This window comes from Alligator mississippiensis, chromosome 3 (assembly GCF_030867095.1).
Source record: "Alligator mississippiensis isolate rAllMis1 chromosome 3, rAllMis1, whole genome shotgun sequence".
Taxonomy (NCBI): Eukaryota; Metazoa; Chordata; order Crocodylia; family Alligatoridae; genus Alligator; species Alligator mississippiensis.
Window position 1 is genome coordinate 254,167,062 of NC_081826.1, and position 27,869 is coordinate 254,194,930.

At 46.0% G+C, this 27,869-nt stretch overlaps 1 protein-coding gene across 1 annotated transcript in view; it reads right to left on the reverse strand.

Moving 5' to 3' along the window:
* Nucleotides 1-27,869, reverse strand: part of ANKRD31 (ankyrin repeat domain 31) — a 164,489-nt gene that overhangs the window by 114,498 nt on the left and 22,122 nt on the right. The window contains exons 6-8 of the mRNA XM_059723549.1: nucleotides 25,344-25,390; nucleotides 17,201-17,854; nucleotides 4,801-5,093 (exon numbers count right to left, since the gene is read on the reverse strand). Coding sequence (XP_059579532.1) covers nucleotides 4,801-5,093; nucleotides 17,201-17,854; nucleotides 25,344-25,390 — 994 coding nt within the window. The remainder of the gene's footprint in view (nucleotides 1-4,800; nucleotides 5,094-17,200; nucleotides 17,855-25,343; nucleotides 25,391-27,869) is intronic.

The following is a 27,869-nucleotide window of genomic DNA, read 5'->3' on the forward strand; positions in this document are numbered from 1 at the left end:
AACATGAGGGCTTTGGCCTTAAAGGGGCAGTACAAGGAAAACACAATAAGATACAATAGCGGGTCCCCAGATCTGCGTGCAAGATGACAGCAGGCTGCTACTGCCAGCTGGGGCCAGTGCCAGCACCTGAATCTACTCAGCCCAGCCCATGCCGAGTGCTGGAAAGAACTCAGTGCTGGTGCTGGCCCCAGCTGGCAGTGGCAGCCTGCTGTCATCCTGCGCACAGATGCTGCAAGCCCTGCTCGGAGCCCTGCTGCACTGGCAGCAGCTACCAGGAGCTGGGGCTGGCCACCACGTGCCAAGCAAAATGGCTTCACGTGCCACACTCGGCATGAGTGCCAAGGGTTGCTGACCCCTGATCTATATCATTGATGAAGATGTTAAATAGTATAGGCCCTAGGACAGAGCCTTGAGGGACCCCACTAGTCACAGCGCACCACGACAATTGACTTCCATCTATCACCACCCTTTGGGTCCTACCGCAGAGCCAATTCCCCAGCCACCGGATCATGGTGAGGCCAAGGCCGCAGTTAGCCAGTTTTGCCAAGAGTGTTACGCCTCAGCTCTGTATTCTTGGGCAACCCTGGCACAGGATGCAGTCTGTCTGACTCACAAAGGACTCCCCCCCCTACATAAACGAAACTGATTAAGATGCAGTGAGAGACGCACCTAAAACTCTCCAGATAAGGGTGATAAGAGTGAACAACTGCCCTCGGTCTCATCTGCATCTGAGATGGAACCAGATGACCATTCATTTACATGAGAGATGGAAAACAGAAAGCCTGAAGCAGAGACTGCAGTGAATTCTGGGACCAGAGAAGCAGGAGCGCGCTGCATGATGGGGAATCTGTGCTTCCAATGTTAACTAACCCATGTTCACACACACCCAGCTCAGCATTTATCAGACCAGTTCTAATCTGGATTTGCTAAGGACTCCCCCCCCCCCCACAGACACACACACACAGCTCTAAGTTTAATAGGCATCTCAGGCCGTACATTCCCCGGTCCCACTATGGGAGGCCTATTTAAACTTGATCGACTAAAACTCGGTTGCCGGGTTAGGGAATGCTGAGGCAAGAGACCGAGTCTGAGGGGGTACGGGCAACATTTGAACAATGGTTAAGGGTTCATCACAGCATCCAGCCTGCTGGAGCCCTAATCCCAGGTGTTGTCGTATCTTTCCCGAGACGACTGGTGGGAGTCCTCTCCACAAAAGGTATGAGCACCCCAATAATTGCTTTAAGTCTGTTAAAAGACTATAGTAAAATCTGGAAAAGTCATGCTAAGCTGAGGCTTGTTCACAACAAGTAAAAATCCAAAATCCTGATACTGCAAGCTATCTATTGTTCCTGAAGAAACCATGAGATATCCCATCAGGATATCTGCCATCCATAGGAATCTCAAGCTGGCTCCCAAGTATTTGGGTTACTCCCTAATCTTAAGTGTTTCCTGATTATCAATCAGTTTCCTGAGATGGTCCAAACCAGATAACCCCTTGTCAATAGAAAAGACAATGATTTACACTACTGAGGGTGCTTCAAAGCAACTGAACTGAGGGTATAAAAATCTGTAAGTGTGTGTGCTTAAAAAAAAAAGAGAAAGAGAAAGAAAAAGAAGAAAAAGGAGAAAGAGAAAGAAAAAGAAGAAGCAGGAGGAAAGAGGGAGAAAGAAAGAAGAAGAGGAAGACTCCTGTGCTGACACCATCCCCTGTCGTTCTTGGGACGCTGGAGGAACAGATCGTCTCTCTCTTCAAGGATTGTGCTACGGTCTGTGCCTGTCAGCTTTGCAGCCTGGGTACCGTGGACTCGGTGAGATTCCCAGCGTTCTCTCTCTTCTTTCTAGGCATAAACTTCTGAACCTGAACTGTATCAGTTAAGCTTGAGCTAAGTTTCCCCAAATACTTAGTGAAACCAGGGTAGTATTGTCATTGTTTGTGCTTGTTTTTCTTTTGCATGTCTATTACTACTAGTACTATTATATATTTCATATGCTTAGCAATAAATAACTTTTATAGGCAAACTGGTAGTAATTGGGTATATTTTTCCTTCTCTGCTTCTTTTTCCTCCTGTGCTCTGCAGCAACGCTTCTTTTGCCTATGCTAAAGATCCCTGTGAAGCCTAGGTTGTTGTGGGGTCTGCTCATCAAGAGGCCAAAGATTGGGACGTGCTGAGTTTGAAACACATAAGGGGATCAGCTTGTACAGGCTGATTGACCCAGTTTGACTCAGATGTGCCCTTATGAACTGAATGCTGGCCCATGAGGGTGTCAGCTGGACACCCAGCCGGATTTAGAGGGATTCTGTTTACCTGTGTGCTTGTGTCTGACTGCATTTTATTGTTGCTCTTATGAACTGATTCTTGGCATATGAGGGTGTCAGCCTGTTCATGCTGATCGGCCCGGCCAGATCAGGCGTGCCACGTTAATTTGTGTGTGTTTGTGTGTATGACTGATTTGGTGACTGGAGGAACCCAGTCCCATTGAGATTGAGTCCTGCAAGATAGCTCCACTGGGGGTGAGGGCTTGCAGAAGGGAGAAATACAGCTCCGTATAGTAACACAAGCAGCACATTGACAGAATCACCAAGACCCTAGAAACTATCCCTAATAAATAAGCACACCCCAAAGTAATGGGCAAATTTGGTAACAAGAGGTGATCATGGGATACCAGATCGAAGGCGTTTTTTAAGTCAAGATATATGACATCAATCTATTCCCCCTTGTCCAGGTGATAGGTCACCTGGTTGTAAAAGGAAATGAGATTGATCAAGCAAGACCTACCCACAACAAACCCATGCTGGCTATCCCTTAGGATGTTGTTGTTAGCCAGTCTGTTAAGGATGGCCTCTTTGATAATCTTTTCCAAGACCTTCTCCAGGATAGAGGTCAGGCTGATGGGCCTGTAGTTTGCTGGATCCACTTTCCTCCCTTTCTTGAAGATAGGCACCACATTGGCCTTCTTCCAATCTTCGGGCACTTCACCAGAGCACCGGGAGTTCTCAAAAATCTGTGCCAGGGGCTGAGCTATGATGCTTACTAGCTCCTTAAGTACCCTTGGGTGTAAACCATCAGGGCCAGCTGACTTGAAGGTATCCAGCCTCTCAAGGTGTTTCTTTACAAGGTCAGCTTTGATGGAGGGTAAGGAATCTCCCTCACCCGGGCCTCCATCCTGTCATGGGCATGGGGCATCCCATGGGACTGGTGGAAAACTGACGCAAAGTACTCATTTAGCAAGTTTGCTTTTTCCTGGGTGTCGGTTGTCAGTTGTCCCATCTGGTTTAGCAGGGGTCCAATGTTGCCCTTGCTTTTCCTCTGGCTCTCACATATGTAAAAAAGGACTTTTTATTGTCCTTGATATTTGTAGCTAGCTGGAGTGCCGTCACAGCCTTGGCTTTCCTGGTTTGCTCTCTGCAGGTCCAGACCAGTGCAGAGTACTCCTCCTTGGTGGTGGATCCAGTCCTCCATCCTTTGAAGGTCTTTCTTTTAAGACGCAGGAGGTCCGCTAGTTCCCTGGAGAGCCAAGGGGGCTGCTGTGCCCTTTTGCTGCCTTGCCTCCGAGATGGGATAGACTTTGCTTGCGCATCCAGGATTGCTCCCTTTAGGAGCAACCACTCGTCCTGGACTCCCCTCCCCTTTGGGTTGTGGCCCTTGAGGGCTTCACTGACAAGACTCCTTAGCTTGTCAAAGTCAGCTTTCCTGAACTCAAGGACTTCTGTATAACTGACTGACTTGCCAGCTTTATGTTGGATAATGAAAGTGATCAGCTCATCACCCACCTTCCCTTCGATCATTAGGTCACTGATTAGGTTGTCCCCGGTTGCCAGTACCAGGTTGAGCAGCGCTTTACCTCTCATCGGCTCATAGACTTCCTGCGTCAGATACAGCTCAACCACGCATGAGAGAAAGCTTTGTGACCGCTCGGATTTGGCCAAGCACTCTTCCCACGATATGTCTGGGTAGTTGAAGTCTCCCATGACAACCATGTACTGGGAGCATGCGGCCTCAGCCAATTCCCTGGCAAACTCCTGGTCAAGGTCTTGATCCTGGGTAGAGGGTCTGTAATAGACTCCCACCATTGTGTCCCCAGTGCCGTGTTCCCCTTGGATTTTAACCCAGAGGGCCTCAAGTCATCCGCCCTGGGTGCCAATGTCAGCTTGCAGGGACGAGTAGCTTTCCTTGACATAGAGAGCTATACCCCCGCCCCTTTTGTCCACTCTCTCTCTCCTATACAGGGTATAGCCATCTATAACCATGGCCCAGTCATGGGTGGAGTCCCACCAGGTCTCCGTTATCCCTATGACATTGTAATTATTTGTGTTTAGCAAGAGGACAAGTTCCATAATTATTTGTGTTTAGCAAAAGGACAAGTTCCTCCTGTTTATTCCCCAAGCTCCTGGCATTTGTGTATAGGCATGCAAGTGTCCCCTTAGGGGCCCTTACCCTGCCTATAGTTCGTATATAGGTATATGCATATGTATATGTTAAGGATGTGTGTGTATGTATGTGTATGTGCATATGTATATGCATATACATATATACATGCACATACATACACACACACACACACACACACACACCCCCGTGTATTCATGCTAACTGAAATAAGATTGAATGAAGGGCAAATCACAGCAAAATTTGAGTATTTTTAAAGAAAATATAAAAGCTTTACCTTTCAAAAAATTAGTAACATTCACGCAATATGAATGAGGAAAGACTTGAGTGTATTTATCACGCTGATAAAATAGAGAGAGGGAAAAAAAGAAATGGTGCATAAAGAGAAATATGATTTTATGTTATATTGTGCTTAATTTCTTGGCCTGAATGTTTATTTCCTGTTAAAGTATCATTACTACATATCCTCTGCTGAGTGTCCGTGTGCATTTTATGACAACTGGAAGCTTCCTCTACATACTTTTTAGTGAAGTTTTCTTTTAATCGTGCTGATCTCCTTAATGGATATGGAGTTGTTTTGGTAGTTTCTACACCTAGAATAGTCTTATTTGAACTTGAATTCCCTTCATTAGCTTCCCTGTCAGAGGAGGTGACATTCCGATAATCAGCAATCACTATGTCATTTTTCTTCTGGTCACCTGCAAGCTGTGGCAAAAAGAAGAATAATTACAAGGTGCTGTGCCTCAGATTAGTGCATGCAAATATGGAAGCAAAATGTCTTATACATGATATGTGCGCATTGAGAAAGAAAGCGCCCTGGGGGGAAAAAAAAGATTGATTAATCAATAAGTTAGAATTCGACAAATATATGGCCTCTATAGAAGGAGGCTGTCAAGCTGATAAGCCATGCTGTTCAGGCATCGGAATCAGGCCCCCTCTACACATGTAGGTAAAGGTATTTGATTGGATTCAATGCATGAGACACACATGCATGGCAGGAGGTGCAACTACAGAATTACAAATTAGATCCAATCGTGCATTATTGCCAGTATAGGGTGGGCCTGATTCTGGGCTCTTCCTGCATTGGAAAAAAGCAGGCTCCCAGAGCTGGGAACCACCTTTGCTGAGGGGTCTCCCAGCTGCAGAGGCCACATGCAGCCAGGACCAAGAGTCCTGCACCTGATTGGGCTCTCAGTCCTGGCTGTGCCTCACACTCTTGGCCCTTGTGAGACTCTTGGTCCTGGCTGCGTGTGTGGGCTAAGGGGTTTCATGCACCCCCTAAGCTTTGGGGATCATGGAAACTGTGATCCCAGGGCTCAGGGGTTTCAGGCTAGGCATAGTACACTCCTGCAGCTAGGAGCCTCCTAAGCAAAGGCAGCTTCCAGCTACAGGGGAAATTGAAGTTCATATGCAAATTAAAGTTCAGTAGCAACCAGCTTTAGAGTAAGTCCACATTTTCAAGGTCTAACCTTATAGCTGGTTGGCACTTCTTAATTTGTGATAGCTACTTTGCACATGTAGCTGGTTTTAAAGGTAATTAATTACTCAATTAACCAGACAATTGCACAATACCTGTAACATGTAGAGGGAGCCTCCATAAGAGCAGCTAATCAACGGAACTGGATGGCTCAAGAAACTGAAGCAGACAAAGTTTTCCATCACTAAGGAAATAATCAATCTAGCCTGGCTTGGTAGTAACCAGTATCATTACCATCTGAATGCTGTTTAGTAGGCCACAAGATATGAGTCCAATGAAACCGGTTCCTAATGGACTAAGGTTAATGTGATAAAAAATACTGTGGTCTTAGGCACTAATGTTATGTCTTTACAGGAGGTTTAATATGAGTGATCTATGCTTGTGTAGCCCAGGTGGTATGCAGTTGGTACCCTCTCTTCAAATGAAGGGATGTTAGCAGGGTGTGAGTGTGACCACCTAGTTTTAGACCAGCTCACCTCCCTCCCCTACAGAGCAGAGCAGGGCCCAGGTTCACCCCAGGATATTTAACTATTTACAGGTTTGATTGTACAGTACAATGTCCATAAACATATAGAAACATACACACACACATATATACTATTTACAAATATTAGTTCACAAAACAATGACTCTTGTTGAACGTAAACCCAGGCAATCTCAACTGGGTATGGAAGGCACTATATCTGCATAGGCTTTGACCCTCTTTGGCCTTCCCTCTGGTGTACAGCCCCTGCCTTCAGCAGACTCTCCAGGCAGCTGGCAAGGGAACAGTTGACAGTAACAACACAGATTAAACAATAGGTCAGTAGACAAAACCAGCAGGGATAAATCACTACTGTAAACGTACATATGTGAAATTACATTATTAGGATTCAATACATAAAGATAATGAATACCATAAAAGCAAATATTGAATAAGGGGGTGCCCTCGCAGTGGCCCTCAAGCAACTAAACCCTTAGCAGGCTAAATGAGACAGCTCATAATTATTTCACAATACAACAATAGGTACACAAGTTTACAGCAAAGGCCCCAACAATATAAAGAACAAAGACAACAACAATGGTATGCTCAACAGAAGGAGTGATACCAGGGGAAAAGAGCAGGTTACCATATCAACACTATCTCCCTCATCTAGGCCACATGCCTAGCCTGGCCCAGTGACAGCAAAACTGGGGTGGCGCTCCTCCCCTGTGGAAATCCTCATCTCCTCCTTGGGACTGCAAGCCCCTTTTTAGATCACTCACAGCTCCTAGCAGTCGGGAAGGCTTGGCTCATCTCTCTCTCTCTAGGGGTAGCTGTGGAGGCTCCCCCCTCTCGCTAGGGTGGTCATTCTGTCCTGCAGCCACTTGCAACAAGAAGGCCTGAGCTGCCGCGTGCAGCTACCTGGTCTATCAGCCCTCTCTCCTGGCCCCATGCACCACCCTGTGCACCAAGGGGTTCCTGCCATTTGTAGGGATGGATCTCATCAGCTCTCCAAGTCCCAAGCACCTCCCTATGCACTGAGGGGAGTGCCCGCCTTGTGCAGTGTTGGGGACCCGTGCTGCCTCGTGCAGCCGCAGGGGTCCCTCCAGCTCTACCAGCCCTGTGCACCAAGGGCTCCTGCCTCATGCAGGGATAGGGACCCACACTTCCTCCTACAGCCACGGCATCCCTTCAGCTCTGCCAGCCCTGTGCACCTCCCTGTGTACCGAGGGTTCCTGCCTTTTGCAGAGATGGGGACCCTTGTGGAAGCAAAGGATGGCTGAGGCCTCGGGGGGGAGAGAGAAATTCCTTAGATAAGAGGAAGATGACCATTAAACTGTCTTGAAGGACACAAGACAGATAGCCCCAAGGTGGGAAAAGCTAGTTTAGGCAACCCTTTGTCTTGAATCTATAAAAGGTTAATTGCCCTGGATGTAAAGTAGAGGCCACAGCAGAAATCTTCCTGTAAGGGTCTCTCTCCGATAGCTATCGAAATAAAGTTTCTACCTAACCTGATTCCAAATTCTACAGCGTGTTTTTTTTTTCCACGACAATTAAATGGTGCCGTGACTCGGATCCACAGCCAACGACATGTTCAGAGGACCGTGAGCCGTTCCCCGCCAAATCCCGGCGCCACCAGTAAAGGTAAGAGGCCTTTTAAATCTCTATTGGAGTGTCGGAGGAGGACTGCTCACAGGCTCCCTGCTCGCGTTGGGTAGCTGGATTCGAACCTTTGTTACAGGTCAGTGTAGAACCAAGACCGGTCATACTAATCTGGTAAATTCTGTCTGTCTCTGGAAAGCGCACATAACTGGTAGGGAGAATCTGTCTGTTGCACAAGCACTTGCATCCAGCACAACACTGGGCTTTAGGAAGTCTGAGTGGGTAATGGAAATAAGATTGTGACCCTGACTGAATGGTGATTTGGAATTGGTCCAGGGCAAATTCTGAAACCACGTGCAGCTGCCCCGAGACGTATGCGAGCCCAGTTTGGGCGATGACTGGCACAACTCGAATGCAAGGGTGCATGGTGAAAGAATAGTCACTGGGAGCCAAGGTTGAGAGACAAAATCAACCCTTCCCTCCTCCCCAGTGAACTTTTCACTGGTCCCTCACCCTCTTGTTTTGCTCTGTGTCTTGTGTTCCTCCCCTCCATTCATGAGCCGCTATAGATCCGCTGCCTGATGGTATGTAGCCTCAGTCATCAGACGGGCCTACGAGCAGGTTTCTGTGACTTTAGCGGATTCCTTTTGTTGTTCCCCCACCCTTATTCTACCGTGTAGATAAACGGTCTGTTTATGAGCCGTTGCCAAATCCAGAACTCACCTCGCCAGTATTGCAGGCTAAAGTTCGGATTGGCACGGACTTCCTCAATAAGCCATTCCCTTGTCTTGTCTTTCCCTGTGTGATTGTGAAATGGGTACAGGACAGTCAAAGCAAGTGCCAGTCCCCTCTAAGGGAACTCTGGCGTACTATATGTACACACATTATTCTCCCGAGACTTGCAAGTACCTGGATAAGTGGTACTGGTATACCAGGGATGATCCTTCCAAGCAGTTCCCTGAGGAAGGCACATTCAATCTAGATAAAATAGTGCACTTAAGAGGGACATTAGAGTCCCGTGGATCCAAAACTCCTCAATGCCAGTGGAACGCATTTTTCGATTGGTATGAAGAGATGTCAAAAAGGCGCACTGAGTCTCAGACCAAGAGCCTGAAAGACTCACAGGAAAAATTTAAACAACAAACACGGGTTAAAGGAAACACGGGAGAAATTGGCCGCTCCCCTAAATTCAAACTGCAGTCCATTATACCCAGTATTGAAAGGGGTACCCCCACTAACTGAACCTCCAGAAGACGTATTAAACTTTTGTATCAATCCAGCCTTAGCTGAAAATCCGGCCGCATCTGAACCAGAAAACAAACCAAGGCCGTCAGCTCCCCCTCCAGGTTATTCTCCACCTTTCTCCATCTCAGAACCATTGCCACATCCCAGCACCTCAACGCCCTGGCAAGTCATTGAGCACACTCCAACTTCAGTTCACCTGAAAAAGGTATTGGGCAAGGAGAACTACGAAACTCCGACGCCCTCCACGCCTAAGACACCCTACAATCTCAGGAGTAGCATCCATAGTGGCCAGGAAGCCTTCCAGGCCCCGCTCCGATGCTGGGTGTAGGTCAAGAGGGGGGAACGATAGTAACTGTACATGCTCCCTGGAGCATTACTGATCTGCTTAATTTAGTACAGAGATTCCCTAAGATTTGAGATGACCCTGTAAGATTCCAGGAAGAACTTCAAGTAGTAATTGACTGTTATAACCCCACATGGGCTGATATGAACCAACTTTTACGTGCTGCGTTACCCCGTGAAACCTTACAACGTGTGTTAGAAAAGGCTAAATGGCCAGCACAGGATCCCAGCACTGGACCAGAGCTGGGGCTCAGTAGGGAAGACCTTTTAAAAGCTGTCCTTGAAGTTTGCCCCAAAAAGACTGACTGGACCAAAATTAATGCTTGTGAACAGACAAAGGATGAAAACCCAGCTGACTTTCTGGAAAGACTTAAAAATTGTTTTGATCGCCATTCAGGCATGACTAATGCTGCTGAAAATGCCCGACAGGCTGTAGTGGCAGCTTTTGTTCAAGGACTCCAACCAAACATTTCAGAAGGAATTCGAATTGTGCTTCTAGGCTGGGAAGCCAAAACTTTAGAGGAGGTTTTGGCAGCTGCACAACATTTTTTCCATAAGGCAGAAAGACTTAAGGATAGCTATGAAACTAGACTGATGGCCCTCCAGATTCAGCAACTTCAAGCCGGTAGGGGCGGACAATGAGGAAGGGGAAGGGCAAGAGGACTGGGAATGCCAAACAGAGGACGGGGTAAGGGCATAGGCCAGGCTATGAACCTCTCCAAGTATGGCACTCAATGTAATTATTGCAAACAGGAGGGTCATTGGAAGTCAGAGTGCCCAAATCGACCTGGACGTATACCTAAGTACTGAGCACCACAAGGGTCCCAAGAATATTTTTCTGACCGAGTTTTCACTGCATCAGCTGAACTTCAGAATATTCCTCCTTTCCCTACCCAAGCATAGGACAGCCTGAGGGATGACATCATCGCCCCACTTATTTCACTCGACCAATTTGGTCCTTTTCTTAATTGTTCTGTAAACGGCAGGATTATATCTTGCCTGTTAGACACAGGAGCTTCCCTCTCCACTTTAAAAGCCTCTGATTTCTCTAATATACCTCTTTCTGAAAAAATTGTTAATGCTGTCGGCATTAGCGGACACCCTATACCCCACCCTGTTTCCAAACCCCTTTCTGTCTCTATCGGTCCCATTTCTGAGAGACATGCCTTTTTGCTTAGCCCCTCTACCCCTGTAAATCTTTTAGGAAAGGATTTGTTGTGTAAATTGGGCTGTGTCATCTACTGCTCCTCAGATGGCATATACCTAGAAGTGCCGGAACCAAGGGAGGCTGAGTTTTTGGCTCTGTTACAAGAACAACTGGAGGATGATTTTGAAGCTGACACTTCCTCGTTGCAACAGGAACTGTTGGCTCAAGTCCCTTCACAACTTTGGTCTACTCACGCCAATGAGGTGGGCCACATGCTCAGCTCAGAGCCTGTGCACATCACTCTCAATCCTGCCAAACCTCTCCCTTGTGTTCCGCAATACCCTGTTTCTAAAGAAGCCGAGGAGGGCATTCGACCTGTCATTACTTCCCTCCTTGAACAAGGGATCATCATCTGGACCTGTAGCCCATGCAACACTCCTATCCTTCCTGTTAAAAAACCCGGTCGAGATACTTATCGCTTTGTACAAGACCTTCGTGCTGTCAATGCTGCAGTCCTACCTACTTTCCCTATTGTTCCCAACCCAGCCACTATACTATCCTGTATTCCTGCTACTGCTACTCACTTTACTGTAATAGATCTCTGTTCTGCCTTCTTTTCTATTCCTATTCACCCTGATAGTCAGTTTTTGTTTGCTTTCACTTACCAAGGTCTTCAGTACACCTGGACTCGACTTCCACAAGGGTATACTGAAAGTCCCACCTTGTTTTCCCAGATCCTTAAAAAGGATTTAGATACTATAGAATTCAAGGGGGGCTCCACGCTAATCCACTATGTGGACGATCTTATGCTGGCTTCGCTTTCTCTGGAAGCATGTAAACAGGATTCCCTCACCCTACTCACTGCCCTGGCCTCTCAGGGACATAAGGCCTCCAAAGCGAAGCTGCAATTATGCCAACCCAGAGTTCATTATTTAGGGCATGATATTTCAGCAGGACAAAGACATCTGTCCAAATCCCGAATTAATGCCATCCTCCAAGTCCCTAAACCAACTACCCGGAAACAAATGAGAGGATTTTTAGGGATGGCTGGGTATTGCAGGCAATGGATTATGGGTTATGCCTCCATCGTCAAACCCCTACAGGCCCTTACCCTTGATTCTACTCCCGAACCACTACCTTGGGTTCCAGAAGCTGAACAAGCCTTTATTCAGACCAAGCAAGCCCTCACCAGAGCACCCGCTTTAGGACTTCCTGATTACAAGAAACCCTTTACCCTGTATTGCAATGAACGAGATGGCATTGCCCTAGGGGTGCTCACTCAGCTTCATGGTGACAAGCAATGCCCCATTGCCTATTATAGCTCTGCCTTAGACCCTGTTGCAGCAGGACTTCCACCCTGTCTCCGATCTGTAGCTGCTGCTGCCCTGCTTGTTGAAAAGGCTGATTCCTTGGTTCTTGGACATCCATTAACTGTTGCTGTTCCCCATGCTGTTATGGCCCTGCTCCTGAAAGGCAAAACACAACATATTTCTAACTCCCGACTTACCAAATATGAAAAACTTCTTCTTTCAGCTGCCAATGTAACTTTAACACGCTGCTCTATCCTGAATCCTGCTTCCCTACTTCCTACCCCATCAGATGGAGAACCTCATGATTGCTTAACTGTAACTACCCAGCTTTTGACTCCTCATATCGATCTTAAAGATACACCACTACAGAACCCAGATCTCCTACTATATGTAGATGGCTCCTGCCTTAGAAACTCCAAGGGACAGCTCACTGCTGGCTATGCAGTCTGTGATCAACACCAAGTTTTAGAAGCTTACCAGTTGCCTCATGCCCGCTCTGCTCAAGTGGCTGAACTAGTAGCCCTCACTCGAGCATGTACCTTGGCTAAGGGTCAATCTGCCACCATCTACACTGATTCCAGATATGCCTTCGGTGTTGTACATGACTTTGGTCAACTTTGGAAACAAAGAGGATTCCTTACTTCGGCTGGGACTCAGATTAGTAATGGTTCTTATGTTGATGCTCTTTTGCATGCTCTCCTATTGCCTTCTGCTATTGCTATTGTTAAATGTAAAGCCCATGAAATCCCTAATGATGATGTCACATGCGGAAATGCCCTAGCTGACCATGCAGCTAGGAATGCGGCCCTTTCTGGCCCTCAGGCTCCTAATGATATTTTTGTTTGCCTTTTAGCAGACCAGTCTCCGTTGGCCAATCTCTCCGACTTGGCCCTACTCCAAGACCAGGCTCCAAAATTTGAGAAGGAGGACTGGCTGCGTAAAGGATGTCAGTTGCATCCTGACACCTTGTGGCGCTCCCCGGATGGCTGCCTGGTGGCGCCCAAGGCTTTGCTACCTTACCTTGCTCGTCTGGCTCACTCGGTGGCCCATACGAGCAAAGGGGGGATGATTGCGATAGTACAGCGTGATTGGTTTGCCCCAAATTTTCCATCTATGGCACAGCAGTACTGTAGCACTTGTCCCATTTGTCTTGCCCATAACATCGGTCAGAAGGTTAAAACTAGACAAGCGGCACACCCCCCACCTTGGGGACCTTTTGTAAATTTGCAAATGGACTTTGTTCAAATGCCAAAATGTTGTTCTTTTGAATATATTCTTGTCATTATTGATATGTACTCTGGTTGGGTAGAAGCTTATCCTTGTAAACATGCAGACTCCACCACTGTAGCAAAGAAACTTTTGAAAGAATTCATCCCCAGATTTGGCCTGCCACTCACGCTAGACAGCGACCGAGGAACACACTTTACAGGGCAGATTGTTAGAAACATCTGTAAGGCCCTGAACATACACCAGCACTTGCACTGTGCCTACCATCCCCAATCCAGTGGCACAGTAGAGCGAAAAAACTCTGACTTAAAAACACGCCTGTCTAAAATTTGTGCTGAAACTAACTTGAAATGGCCAGATACATTGCCACTGGCACTCATGCACATTAGAAACACTGCCAACAGAAAACATGGACTGTCCCTGCATGAAATTCTCATGGCACGTCCCATGAGAATGGCCACTACACCACCCCCATTTCCTCATCAGACTAATCTTCAGTTGGATGATGAAACTGTTTTAAATTACTGTAAGGCACTAATGAAATGTGTCAGATCTATTCATTCACAGGTTCAGGAAGCGCTGCCACCTGCTGCAGACGTCCCGTGCCATTCGCTTGAGCCTGGAAACTGGGTATATATCAAGGTTCATCAACAAAAAAACTCACTCCAACCCAGATGGAAGGGCCCCTTCCAGGTGCTCCTAACCACTAACACTGCCGTTCGTTGCCAAGGACACCAGACGTGGACTCACGCCTCGCACTGTAAAAAGGTTTCACCTCCATTGGACCCCGAAGCAGCTGAATTCCAACTGGACAGAAAGACTCCACAAGCTGGTAGTGAGTTCAGCGCCTGCCAGCAGAAGAATTCAGGACCAGTGGTGAGCATAGTGCCCTCTGACAAAGAGGATTTACCAATACAGAGTGAAGAAGATGTGCCCCCGCGACACCACTATGCCCTCCGGGAAAGGAAAAAGGCCTCCACCTAGTTTCTGGTTCCCGAGATGGGATTGGTTGGTTGTGACTTGGGTAATTCTTAGTTTTCTTGTTTGGATCATCCTACACGAATCTAAAGACTCAGTAACTGAAGAAAACATGATAAACAACTTAATATTGCAGAATAGATCAAGAAGGTCACTATTTCATCACCAAAATGTTTTCCTCCAGTTATCTTACCAATTTGCAAAGGACTTAAATGTTTCTCAATGTTGGGTATGCAGTCATGCCCCTATTCATTCTACCGGGGAAATACCCATGATATCGACACCTTTAAATGCCACACAAATGTCGGCCCCTTACTATTCAGATTTTAAAGGAAATGAAACCTGGCAAGATATAAAATATAACCGATTTGATTATATACGGTTAGCCTATGCCACCCTGGGAAAACTTTGTTGGACCTGTAACGGATCTGAATTTTCAGTAGGAATCAGTAAATGTGAGACAGAATTTAAGATAAATGGGGCATGGTTCTCTAATGGTTCCTGGATATCTAATTATACTCCCAAATAAAGTGGATTTTCAGGTTATTATACACAATGGATGATGAGACCACGCTGTAATGATAGCCACGGGTTTACTGCACTGGCTGGCCATTATTTCACATGTGGAGACAAGACCTATAAACACCTTCCTTCTGGATGGGAAGGAACATGCTATGTCCCTGCAATATATCCCCCTATTGCTGTTAGATCTTACTTGCCAAAAGGAAAGATTCGCAACATGCAGGAAATTACAGAAACTCAGAGATTTTGGGGAATCATGTTTCCCAACTACGGCACAGGCTTGGCCATGTCTGAAATAAAGAAAGTTGCAGCATCCCCAGAGAAGATAGCTAATGCTACTGCTATTAGTCTTCACGAAATAAATAATGAAATGAAGGAAATAAGACAGATGACTTTACAAAACAGATTTGCTTTAGATTACATGTTAGCCAGCAAAGGAGGAGTCTGTGCTTTAATTGGTAAAGAATGCTGTACTTACATCCCTGATAATTCCGAAAAAATACAAGATTTGGCTGAACATATTCAAAAGGAAGCAGCCAAATTACATGAGCCAGACGATTGGAATTTAAGTTAATGGTTTAGGTCCCTTTTTGGCTCCTTAGGATCCACCATTATTCATGGATTATTGATCTTCTTTATTATCGTCCTGATATGTGTAATTTTCATGCTTGTACGCTGTTGTCTTAGCTACATATCTAAGCAAACCCAACCAGGGAATAGATTAATGTTCCTGCAAATATCTGAACAAAATCAGCAGAAGGAAAATGAAAGAAAACACACCACAGAAACTAAAATGATGGTACTAAAAAGATGTGAGCAGATTGAAAGAAGATATAGAAAGATGCAAGATGAAATAGAGAGACTCATGGGAATAGAAATAGAATAAGATGAGACTTGTAAGTCTCAAAGGGGGGAAATGTGGAAGCAAAGGATGGCTGAGGCCTCAGGGGGGGGAGAGAGAAATTCCTTAGATAAGAGGAAGATGACCATTAAACTGTCTTGAAGGATACAAGACAGATAGCCCCAAGGCAGGAAAAGCTAGTTTAGGCAGCCCTTTGTCTCGAATCTATAAAAGGTTAATTGCCCTGGATGTAAAGTAGAGAGGCCACAGCAGAAATCTTCCTGTAAGGGTCTCTCTTCGATAGCTATCGAAATAAAGTTTCTACCTGACCTGATTCCAAATTCTACAGCATGTTTTTTTTCCACAACACCCTCAATGCCTCGTGCAGCTGCGGGGTCCCTTCAACTCTCAGGACTCTCTGTGCACTGACCTGTGCACTGACGCCACGGCTCCTGCCACAGCGGGGCTGAGACGCAGCCGCTTGCTGCTTCCCGCTTGGCAAAGGCATCTTCAGGGTGCTTCTGGGGCAACTGCGCTGCCCCACTAGTCAGCTCTACCAGCTCTTCTGCAGCCCTGTCTTCATTGTCCCTTGTCAAATGTGCTGGGCACACAGGCTTTTATCCCTTCTGGAGGCTGTGCCCTCAAATTGAAAACAAACCAACTGGAAAGCCTGAGAGCACCAATTGGAAAGCCCACACCCTGCCCTGGCTTGGCAGTGCCTGTTGGCTCCCCTTCGCTTCAGCATCCAGGGCAGTCTCCCCACTCGCCCCCCACTTGCTATGGCACTGCATGTCCCAACCTCCATTTCCCACCTTTTGCAAGTTCCTCACATGCACACACAACATAGAAACTCTAATGTATTAAAATACATATTAAAAAAACCTTTAAGCTAATCAGGCTTGTTATCTTACATGCTAAAAAGAGAAATATCATTTTAAATACTTGTGAGGTGCTTATGCTTTACAGTGATGGGGAATATATAAGCAAATAATATAGCTAGGGGTCTACTGAAATCGCAGTCTTGCGGATTTCACAGAAACTGCAAAATCCAGGATTGTCTGCGAAATTAACAACAACAAAAAACCCTTATTTTATTAAGTGGGAGGGGAAGGGGCTGGCTGGTGGGGCAGCAAGAAGGGCAGCAGAAAAGATGGTTGCCATCCTCTTGCCTCTCCTCCCAACCCACCCCGGGCCTCCACCAATTAGTGCTGAGGGGCAGGACTGCATGAAGGGCAACCAGCAGTCAAGATGGTGGCCACCCCCTCATCCCTCCTCCTCCGCAGGGACTCTTTGCCAAGCATTACTGAGGTATGGGGCTGCCGGAGCACATCTGCAAAATGCCCACGAAATTTGCTCTTTATGCTGCAACGAACCCATGAAAATTGGTAAATCTAACTATGATTTAAGTAGACTACTAAATACAGCAAAGCAGCATAAGGCAAAGCACAGAAGACAATAGGATAATACAACCAAGTTTACTAAAATTTACAATCCCAGCAAACTCAGCAATTTCAATAGCTAGGAAAAAGCTGATGGGAGCTTAAGTAAAAGCAATGAAAATATAAAAATATGTTACCAAAAGGAGAAAAAATTAACTGCAATAAAGTATTTTAAGATAAAACTAACGCTTCACTATATGGATTAAAATGTACACACACCTGCTCATCTTTTATATTCCATAACTTTGACTCTGTTAACGTTTTTCTTTCTTTCAGCTGCTCTATATAAAACCAAGACTCGAAGGTATCCGCTATTTGCGTGCATTCGTCATCTCTCTGGGAAATACTGAGTTCTGATCTCAAGTGTTCTTCCATAACACGAAGCTCTCTTTCCGTCTCTGCTAATTGATAGACAGGTTGTACTAAAGATTCTGACAAAGAATTCAGTGCTGTCAGAAGCTCTTCTGGGAGGGCATTGTTCTTCTCATCACCCAAAGTATCTACAGATAGAACATCATCCTGACATTCTAGAATATCGTGCAAAAAGTTTATCATTTTTGGACTCTCAGATTCACTGAGTGGTTTCAGCAAATCTTGAATTTCAAATTCATCAGCCATTATTCTTTGTGCAGTAAACGCTTCCTTGGAAATCTTCTCTGGGGGTGCTGATGAGACAGCTGTATCTGTATTAACAGAATGATCTTTAACCTTGGCATCAAGCTCAATAATCATCATGCTGGCACTCTGACAATCTTTTAAAACACTTGGAAATATGTTTTGCAGTGTCAATTCCTTTGGAACCATGAATGTCTCCTTTGCAATGGCACCTGAGAGCAGGCTTTCTTCTGGAGACTCGTCTTCATCATTAAATCTCTGTGAAAAACATTTTTTCCAAAAAGCAACATTTAAAACACTATCTATTTTACAGTTCATCAATGCCCTTATAGCTTGTTTATATCTTTTGGACCAAATTAAACTTCTGATTTCCCTAGTACAGAAGACCAAGAATGAGAAAAGGTATAAATCTAGCATTCGTTAGAGGTCAAAAATCTCATACTACTCTCAGTGTATCTGTATGCCACACTGATGTTCAGAAAGTTTTTTCCACCTTTTTTTAAATATGGTGTTAAATATTTTCATAGTCTAGGCAAACAGTAAAAATCACAGATCATTGCAGATATAGTATAAAAGTTTTGAATCGTGCAATTGCTTAAAGTGGCCAAGGAAACTTGTTTCACATCAAACACTCACAAAAATATGTAAAAAAGTAGTGTACACTTTCTTTAACTACGTGTCAGTGTACATCTCAGTGTATGGAAGCATGTGCCTCAGGCTTACAAGCTTGGAATAGCCATTTTCATTGGAGTGTTACATGTGCCCTCTGCCTCCTCGTGCTCCCCTGTGACAGCATAAAAAACAGAGCAGATGCTAACTCTCCCTCAGCTCCATTTTACTACCCATGAGACAGAACATGGATGGCTTCCAACCTGCCATCAACCCTGGTACTTCTTCCCAGAAAAATTGAGTTTGAAATTCCTCTTCAGTGCCTTATTATATTATTACTACCAGTATATTTAATTAAATAGGCAGAATGAGGGATATACCTCAATTGTTTTATCTAGGAGCTATAGAAAAGATTCCACTAAAATAGAGAGAAAGAAGCATCTACCCCTGACACTTTCTTATTCTAAAGGAAACAAGAGAGTACACATACTATTCTACACCTCAGGAGACCAAAGAAATGCATGCATTGCTTAGATTCAGGATGGTAATACCTGAGGATTCTGTTGGAGTGTAACCCCCTCATGCAAATCAAGAAAGAGTTAATAGGTTGCTGGGTACTATTCAACCTCACCCATGAGAAATTAAGTAAGTATCAGTCTTTGAGGGAGGAACTAAACAGGGAGGCAACAGTTCTACTGACAGCTGAATGGAGGAAGAGGAAGATACATAGCTCTAAGTAATGGCAAATGGCAATAACTGAGGAAGACTGCACCCTAGCTGAGCCTCTGTACAGAAAAGGAGTAAGCAGGGGAGGGAAGTCCTGCCAGGTAGGCGATCATCATATTTGACTATCAATAACCAACTTAGACTTGCCTAAGTGTGGGGGAGGAGGGCGCACTAGTGCAGTTGCACTCTCCTGATCCCTGCTCCTCCCAAAGTTTAAAACCAACTGCCTGACAGTGGCAGTAACATTTTTTATTCAGGCACCAGTAAGGGAGTCAATTGAATTCATAGCTCATTAAAATCTAGCTGATTCTTCCTGAATTCTTCATTCCACAGGTGTTAACGACCCTGTCTCCTTTATAATGGTCGTGATGTTCCACTCATCAAGCTAGCCTTTTTCTGCAATTCTTCTATCTGTTAGCTGCTTCCAATAATGTAGCTCCTATTTCACAGCCCTGCAGGCTAGTTTTAACATATTCCAATAAGGTTATATTGGTTTTTGCTTTGATCTTAAACTGAATAGTGGACTCCAAGAAGAACATGAGCCGGCAGTGTGACGAAGCCATCAGAAAAGCCAATGGCACTTTATCATGCATCAGCAGATGCATGACGAATAGGTCCAGGGAGGTGATACTTCCCCTCTATAGGGCGTTGGTCAGACCGCAGTTGGAGTACTGCGTGCAATTCTGGGCGCCACACTTCAAGAAGGATGCGGATAACCTGGAGAGGGTCCAGAGAAGGGCAACTCGTATGGTCAAGGGCCTGCAGACCAAGCCCTACGAGGAGAGACTAGAGAAACTGGACCTTTTCAGCCTCCGCAAGAGAAGGTTGAGAGGTGACCTTGTGGCTGCCTATAAGTTCATCACCAGAGCACAGAAGGGAATTGGTGAGTATTTATTCACCAAGGCGCCCCCGGGGGTTACAAGAAACAATGGCCACAAGCTAGCAGAGAGCAGATTTAGACTGGACATTAGGAAGAACTTCTTCACAGTTTGAGTGGCCAAGGTCTGGAACAGGCTCCCAAGGGAGGTGGTGCTCTCCCCTACCCTGGGGGTCTTCAAGAGGAGGTTAGATGAGTATCTAGCTGGGGTCATCTAGACCCAGCACTCTTTCCTGCTTATGCAGGGGGTCGGACTCGATGATCTATTGAGGTCCCTTCTGACCCTAACATCTATGAATCTATGAATAAGATAGTCCTAGACTGCTAGCATATTAGTAAAGCTTCTAGTCTCTTTTTACCTGGAGAAAAATACGGTTTGTATTATATGTAATGAGATACCACACCTTCTGCACCACCCTTTTCAAAGTCCTAGATCTGCCCATGAAGTGAAGCAAGGGATCTAATGATAACAGAGCCCAGAGGGGAGAAGTGTTGTGGTTTTTTGTGTTTCTTCTGGACTTGAGGTATTCTGGAAGCTGGAGAGAAACTTTGTGTGACCAAGCACAAAATCATAGAAAAGTAGGACTGGAAGGGACCTCAGGTCATCTACAATAACCCCCCTGCTCCATACAGAATCATCCCTATCTAATCCATCCTGTACAAGCATAGGTCTAACCCAGTGGTTCTCAACTTTTTTAGTCTCAAAGCATCCCTTGGAAAATGCTAGCCCATAGTTTTCACTTATTTTTTGACTATGGAATAAATAAAGCATTATTTTTCTGTTGCAATGAACTCAGAAAGACCAAAGCAGGGAAAAATATTTTTGACTTTATGAATTCTTATTTGAAATCTCTGGGTTTAATCTCATGAATGATGTTTGCGTACTGGCCAGGGCACCCTGGTTGAGAATTCTTGGTCTAACCTATTCTTAAAAGTAGACAAACAACCTTCTCACACAGCTACCAGGTACACTGCCCCAAGATGCCAAGAACACCCTAACCCAGTAGCATAACTAGGGGTGGGCAAATGCGGCATTAGTCCCAGGCTTTTACACTGACTTTTATGCAACCAGAATGGAAACCCCTGCAGAGTCTGCTCAGGTGGGAGTGTAATTCAGGGCAATAGTGCTCAAGGCAGCCTCAGTGCTTCTGCAGCAGGCACCACTGCTGTAGTGGGGAGATGTTGGCACAGCCAGCAGCTACAGGGTTAATGGAGTTGTGGCCAGTTCTAGCTCTCTCCTTACATTTTGTTGCCACCAGATTTACCTCTGCCTACCACCCCAGAAATGACATTTAGCAGACAGGGGTGACAGGGGTGAGCTACGGCCTCTTTGTTAACCCCTAGCTCCTAGCCACACCAACACGTCTTTCCCGCAGCAGTGACTCTTCATTAAGGATTAGGAGCATGAGGCTGACTCTACCTAGCTTCTGGCCACACCAACACCTCTCCCCACAGCAGGTTTGGCCTAAGCTATAAACCATACCAGTTATGTTTCTGCCTGCCACAGGTAAAGCAGAGAAACAAGGGCAATGCCAGTATCTTACTGCTGCAAGTACAAAATTATGGTAGTTTTCAAAATACACCCAAGAGATAAAAGGAAAAGGACCTATGTCCCCACTGCAGAGAAAGGCAAAACCCCCACAGTCCATGCCAATCTGACCTTGGGGTAAAATTCCTTTCTGAACCCAAATGTGGTGATCAGTCTGATCTTGAGTGGAAGGGCAAGTCCTTCTAAGCAAGAACCTACGTAAGCAGCTGGCAGATCACTCCAGGAAATTCAGCCTCAGCTGCACCCTTCCTGCTTTCTCAGCAGGTCCTCCTGATGACTTACCTCTGCACAGATAAGGGTTAGTTCCTAGGGGCCAGACGAGAACCTGGGACAGTGAGGTTTATCTGCCAAGAGACAGGTTCCTTTCATTCCAGCCTCTATGGAATGGAGTGAAACTGAACCTAGCTACAACCCAAGAACTTGTCTCATGATATTAAATAATATATCCATATAATATTAGCCTGACCTAGGGCCCAAGTCTCAGATCATCACAAAAGAAGGAGCTCTACAGGCATGATATATAGGAAAGATAAGTTATATGGTTTGTTTCCATTGCTGTTTGGGATTTGCATTACACCAGAAGACTGGGCTATGCTGTAGGAGAGGAGAAGGCCTGGGGCACTCTGGGTTTTAAGCCCTACAAAAGGGGCAGAGGGAGTGAACTGCACGAGGGCTGAGACAGTTAACACGGGGCCGTGGGCTTGGAACCTGGCATGTGCAGCCTAGGCTGTAGTCCAGAATCTGGGACAGGAGCTAATCCCAGAGGAGGGCCTGGAGGAGTAGGTACTCTGAAAGGCAACTGGTCTGGGACTAGCAAAAAGGGGAGGACAAGGGGCTGAGTTCCCTCCCCCAGCACAGGTGGCGCTGACCCCCTAGGAATAGGCAGGGCTGAGGCCAAGGGGCCAAATGCAGGGAACAGTGCCAACTGCAGAACATAACTGTAGGAGTTCTGCACTGTTCAGGAGTCAGGAACAGCTTGATGGACCTCCTCAGTAAGCAGTCTGCCTTCACCCACAAGTGGCACTAGGGATGCACTGATAGAGACCTTGGGGGCCAACACTGATAGCTGATTTTTAAGGAGATATATCGGCCGATACTGATCCAATTTCCGATATGCAGCCCTGCAGCTTGAAGAGCTGTGTGCAGCTAGTAAGTCTGTTGTGGTGGAAGGGGCATAGGGAGAAAAGGGGCATTGGGTGGGGGGGGGAGGGGAGGCAGCAAATCAAGGCCCCTGCAGTGAGGGAGGAATGGGGCTGGGGCAGGGGCTGGGGTAGGTGCTGCCCAGCTGGGGTGGGGCGGGGCACTGGAGAGAGCTGCAGCTCATCCGGGGGGACAGGATGCGGGGAGGGTGGAGTGGCTCCTGTGTTGTGCACACCCCAGGAGGGCATGGTGGGGCATGTGCCCCTGGATCTGTGTGGGGCATGGGCAGGGCGGGCTGCAGCTGCAGGCTGGGGCCAGAGCTATGCTGGGCTCTTCCCAGCAAGGGCTGGGCCAGGCTGCGCTGCTCTGAGCTCAGGGTAGGCAGCAGCGGTGCTGGGAGGGGCCTATGGGAGGGGCTGCAGCCACCTCAAAATTTGTTGTAGCCCCCCCCAGCCCCCCTCCCAGTGTCACCACTGCCTGCCCCAAGCGCAGTCCCAGCCCAACCCCCACACATGTGCTGGGAAGAGCCTGGCGCAGCCCCAGCTCACAGTTGCAGTCCACCCCACCCGTGCCCCACACAGATCCGGGGACACATTCCCCACCACGCCCTCCCATTGTGCGTGCAGCGACAGGAGCCCCACCACACCCCACCGGATGAGCCACGGCTCTGTGAGGCACCCTGCCCCACCCTGGCTGGGCAGCACCAGCCCCTGCCTCCCCCTCCCTCACCACAGGGGCCTTGATCTGCTCTCCCACACCCCTTCCCTCCACGCACCCCTTCTACCTCAGCAGACTTACCAGCTGCACGCAGCTTTCCAAGCTGCTGGGCTGTGCTTCTCGCTGCCTGCATGCTGCACTGTGGCTTCATGCATGCATGGGCATTTATCGGCCAAATTATCGGCCACATGAGGCTGATTTCTGATTCAGTTACTTTCCTTTATATTGATGCCAATCTGATATTGGACCAATGTAGTTGTGCACATCTAAGTGGCACTGCACAAATCCATCCTGAATGACTATACCAAGTGTTCAGTACCTGTTCCAGAAGAATGTTAACTTTCAATCTCTAGCAGTAAGTTCTTTTAGCAGTGGAAGCAAGGCCTATACATATTTCTACAGAACCCACTAATTCCCAGGGTGATTGCCAAAGCCAGATAATATCCAAACATCCTCTATAATAGTTCCCTACTAGCTTAGGAAGTTTTAAGTTCCGTATGATCACTGAGCAGGCTCCTAGATATATTATCACAAGATCAGGCTGAGGGAACCTGCACTTCCCTACCAGACACTGCTATTCAAAAGAAACTGAGTTTGTATGCCTGCCGCATCTAAAAAGGAGGGCCACAGTGACTACCTCCTCTTCAGAAAAAAAGTCCTGCAAAGTTGGTAACAATCCTTATTATTGCTTCGGCTTTATAGTTACTTTTGGTGTAACCAATGTGCCCACCATTAAGCCTGTCTTAAATGGACTCTTTTTCCTGTTGTTTTTGAAGAATAGCTGAAACTTTTGAACCCGTTACCTTTGTAGGTTGATGGAAAGAAATACTTAGTTTTTACCTATACATTTTTCTTCTGCTCAAACTGTTGTTCTCAATATTGTATTTTAGGATAACTCCATTGAAAAGATTTCTTTTAGACCCTTGCTGCCAGCAAGTGGCAAAACTGTGAAGTGCAACAGCATTTTAATATAAGCAGAATACCTTTGAAGCACACTGATGATTAAAATATAATTAAACAAAGGAAGGGCAAAAACACGGAGGAAAAACTGATGGATTTTGAGACAATTAAGAACATGCATTCTTCCTACAGAAATCAAAATTTGCATTGTTATGCTGTCATTCATACCAGCAGGAAGGGAAATTGAGGCAAAAGGACTACTGCCCAAGATACTGTTGGCTTGGCTATTTTTACTTATTTGCAAACTATTAACTCATTTTTTTGCTATGTTCTCTCCTCCCCTAGGATTTTCATATACATGCTTAGTGTAAGTGGATAAGCAGTGCCCATTATGGGCACTCACAGATGGTGTATTTAGTTTTCTCAGATTTTGGGTGGGAAGGGTCTGGAAACTTTTTTGTAATGTTATGAAAAACATCCAGATATTGAACCCAACTACTGCTGCTGTTGATAAGTCCATGTAGCTGAACTCTTACACTTCATAGCATTTTCATTTAAAATCACTGGCAAAGGAAATACAAGATGCATTTCCCTGCACCACTGAGGGTTGATGTGCTAAAAAGCTATTTACTCCAAGCAGATTAGGCAGTTTTACCACTGCCAGTTCCATCAGGAGTTTGAGAGGGCAAGTTTTAAAGTTAGCAAACACTCCACAAAAGCTCTGTGGAGAAACATAAAAGTATGTATATGGAACCAGACCCATCCACACCCATTCTCTGGCCAGATCTACCCACCTTTTGGGTTGCAATGAGTGACCACTTCCCAGTGGAAAAGCAGTTGTCACCACATTTACAACAGACTTTCCTACAGCCCTTTCTAGTATCTGTGCTGGCAGTGAATCTGGCCAGTACTATGAAAAATTCAAGTCTCTTTTGGCTTCAGGAGTAGTCCTTGCAGACTCTGCATTGTGATAAACTCTGCCATATTTATTATCATTATTCTATGGCACCAAGTGTGGCCTAGGTAGGAAGTGAGGTCCTTGGCCAAAGAGCTAAAAGCCAAATTATGTACCTGTGCTGGGACCATGTGCTCTCTGTAGGTTTCAATATAGAACCATATGCTTTCTTGAACACATGAAGCCTAGCTGTTTCTTCAGCAAAGAATTCTGGAAGTGGTAACTAAACCAAATCAAACTGTTTACATGTATTCAGTGGTAAGAACACACTAACCTCTCTCTCAGGCTCTGTCAAAAATCCAGGCTCTTCAGTGCCTACAGCTTGTATAGTAAATAAAAGAATATTATTTAAACTTCTTGTCAAACTTTTTGAATTTCAATTTTTTACCTTCTCAGCATTTTTCTAACAGAAGAGATCCTTGCTTCATATATGATTTCTGTTTCTAGCACCTACTTGGCAAACCCACTATGCCAAGCAGTAGCACCCTCCAACACACTACAGTGCTCTGTGCAAGCTATATCCTGAATTGGAACCAATGTAGTCATGCTTGTGCAGCACCACAGACAGAATAATCAACACTGTCATTTAGCAGTACTACCCAGTCTGCCCACAGGATGACACGACATGAATTGGCTAACTGCATGCTTCCAGTTAACCGCAACCCCTGTTGAACAGCATGGTATGTTTCATAGTTTCATAGGGTCAGAAGGGACCCTATTAGATCATCAAGTCTAACTCCTACCCTGGGCAGGAATGAGTGCTGGGGTCAGATGACCCCAGCCAGGGGTCTGTCCAATCTCCTTTTAAATACCTCCAAGGAAAGGGACAGCACCACCTCCCTTGGAAGCATATTCCATATTTTGGCAACCCTCACTGTAAAGAATTTTCTCCTGATGTCCAATCTGAATTTGCTCTCTTCCAGTGTGTGGCCATTATTTCTAGTTACACCAACAGGCGCCCTGGTAAACACTGTATCCCCTATTTCTTGCTGGCCCCCCCGATGAGTTTGTAGGCAGCCATGAGATCACCACTCAGCCTCCTCTTGTGGAGGCTGAAGAGGTTCAGGTCTCCCAATTGGTCCACATAGGGTTTTTTCTGTAGGCCTTTAACCAGACAAGTGGCCCTCCTCTGAACCCTCTCCAGGCCATCCACATCCCTCCTGAAGTGCGGTGCCCAAAACTGGATGCAGTACTCCAGCTATGGCTTGACCAATGCCGCATAGAGGGGAAGTATCACCTCCCTAGACCTGTTTGTGATGCACCTACTTATGCAAAAAAGGGTGAGGTTAGCTTTACTTATTACCTCATCACATTGGTGACTCATGTTCATTTTGGAGTTGACTACTACTCCGAGATCCCTTTCTGCAGCTGTGCTGCTTAGAGTGGTACCTCCCAGGCTATAGGAGTGTTGATGATTCTTCCTCCCCAGGTGCAACACATGACACTTATCCTTGTTAAACTGCATCCTATTCTGTTCTGCCCATTTCCCTAGCCTGTCCAAATCAGCCTAGATTCGCTCCCTGCCATCTAGTTTGTGTACCTCCTGCCAATAGTTTGGTGTCATCAGTAAACTCGGACAAGGTGCTTTCTACTTCCTCGTCCAAGTCACTACGGAAGACATTGAATAGTATCAGTCCCAGGATGGAGCCTTGGGGGACTCCACTGTCCACATTTCTCCAGGTAGAAACTGACCAATTCACCATCACTCTCTGGGTGCATCCCATAAGCCAATTTTCTACCCACCGAACTGTGTAATAATCTACATTGCAAATGTTTAGCATATTTATAAGAATTGGGTGTGACACTGTGTCAAAGGCCTTTTTAAAATCTAAGTAAATAACAACTACCACTATTCCTTCATCCAAGCATTTTGTGACCTGGTCGTAAAATAAAACCAAGTTAGTCAGGCAGGATCTGCCTGCTATGAACCCATGCTGATTGCCCCTTAGCATCATTTTACCCTCTGGTCCCCCACAAATGTGATCCTTAACAATTTTCTCAAAGGTCTTGCCAAGGACAGAGGTGAGACTAACCAGCCTATAGTTACCCAGTTCCTCCTTTCTCCCCTTCTTGAAAATAGGGAACACGTTGGCCCTTTTCCAATCCTCCGGGACCTGTCCCAACTGCCACGAGTGCTCAAACAGTTGTGCTAGTGGCTCCGCTATTACTCCAGATAATTCCCTAAGTACCCTATGATAAAGATTATCAGGACCTGTTGACTTAAATACATTCAACCCCTCCAGGTGCCCCTTTACTAGGTCAGCATGAACAGTTGGTGGGTTGGTATCTATACTGGGCTTACCTAAGGTCCCAATTGGATGCGTATTTGTATTCATGTCCAGGAACACGGATGCAAAGAAATCATTTAGAAGCTCCACTTTGGCCATCCTATCTGTTACCAGTTGCCCTAGTTCATCCTGAAGGGGTCCTAAGTTACCCTGCACCTTCTTTTTACTTCCTATGTACTTAAAGAATGACTTTTTGTTATCCTTAACTTTTGCTGCCAGCCTAAGCTCCATTTCCGCTTTGGCTCTCCTCACTGTTTCCCTGCAAGCTCGAGCCAACCAGGTATACTCAGGTATGTTGAAGGGTGACACTGCTTGGCTTGGTAAGGTATGGTCTTAAGCTCCTATCTTGAGATGTATATGACTGAAGGAGGTTCTATTTAATCACAAAATGTTTTCTAAATTGACATTTTTGTCAATTGAAGAAACATTTTGTATGTAACTGTTCCCTGTGACCTATGCTTCTGTACCTTCAAAGGCTGGTACTGGATTATGCTGCCATTTGTTTCAGTGGC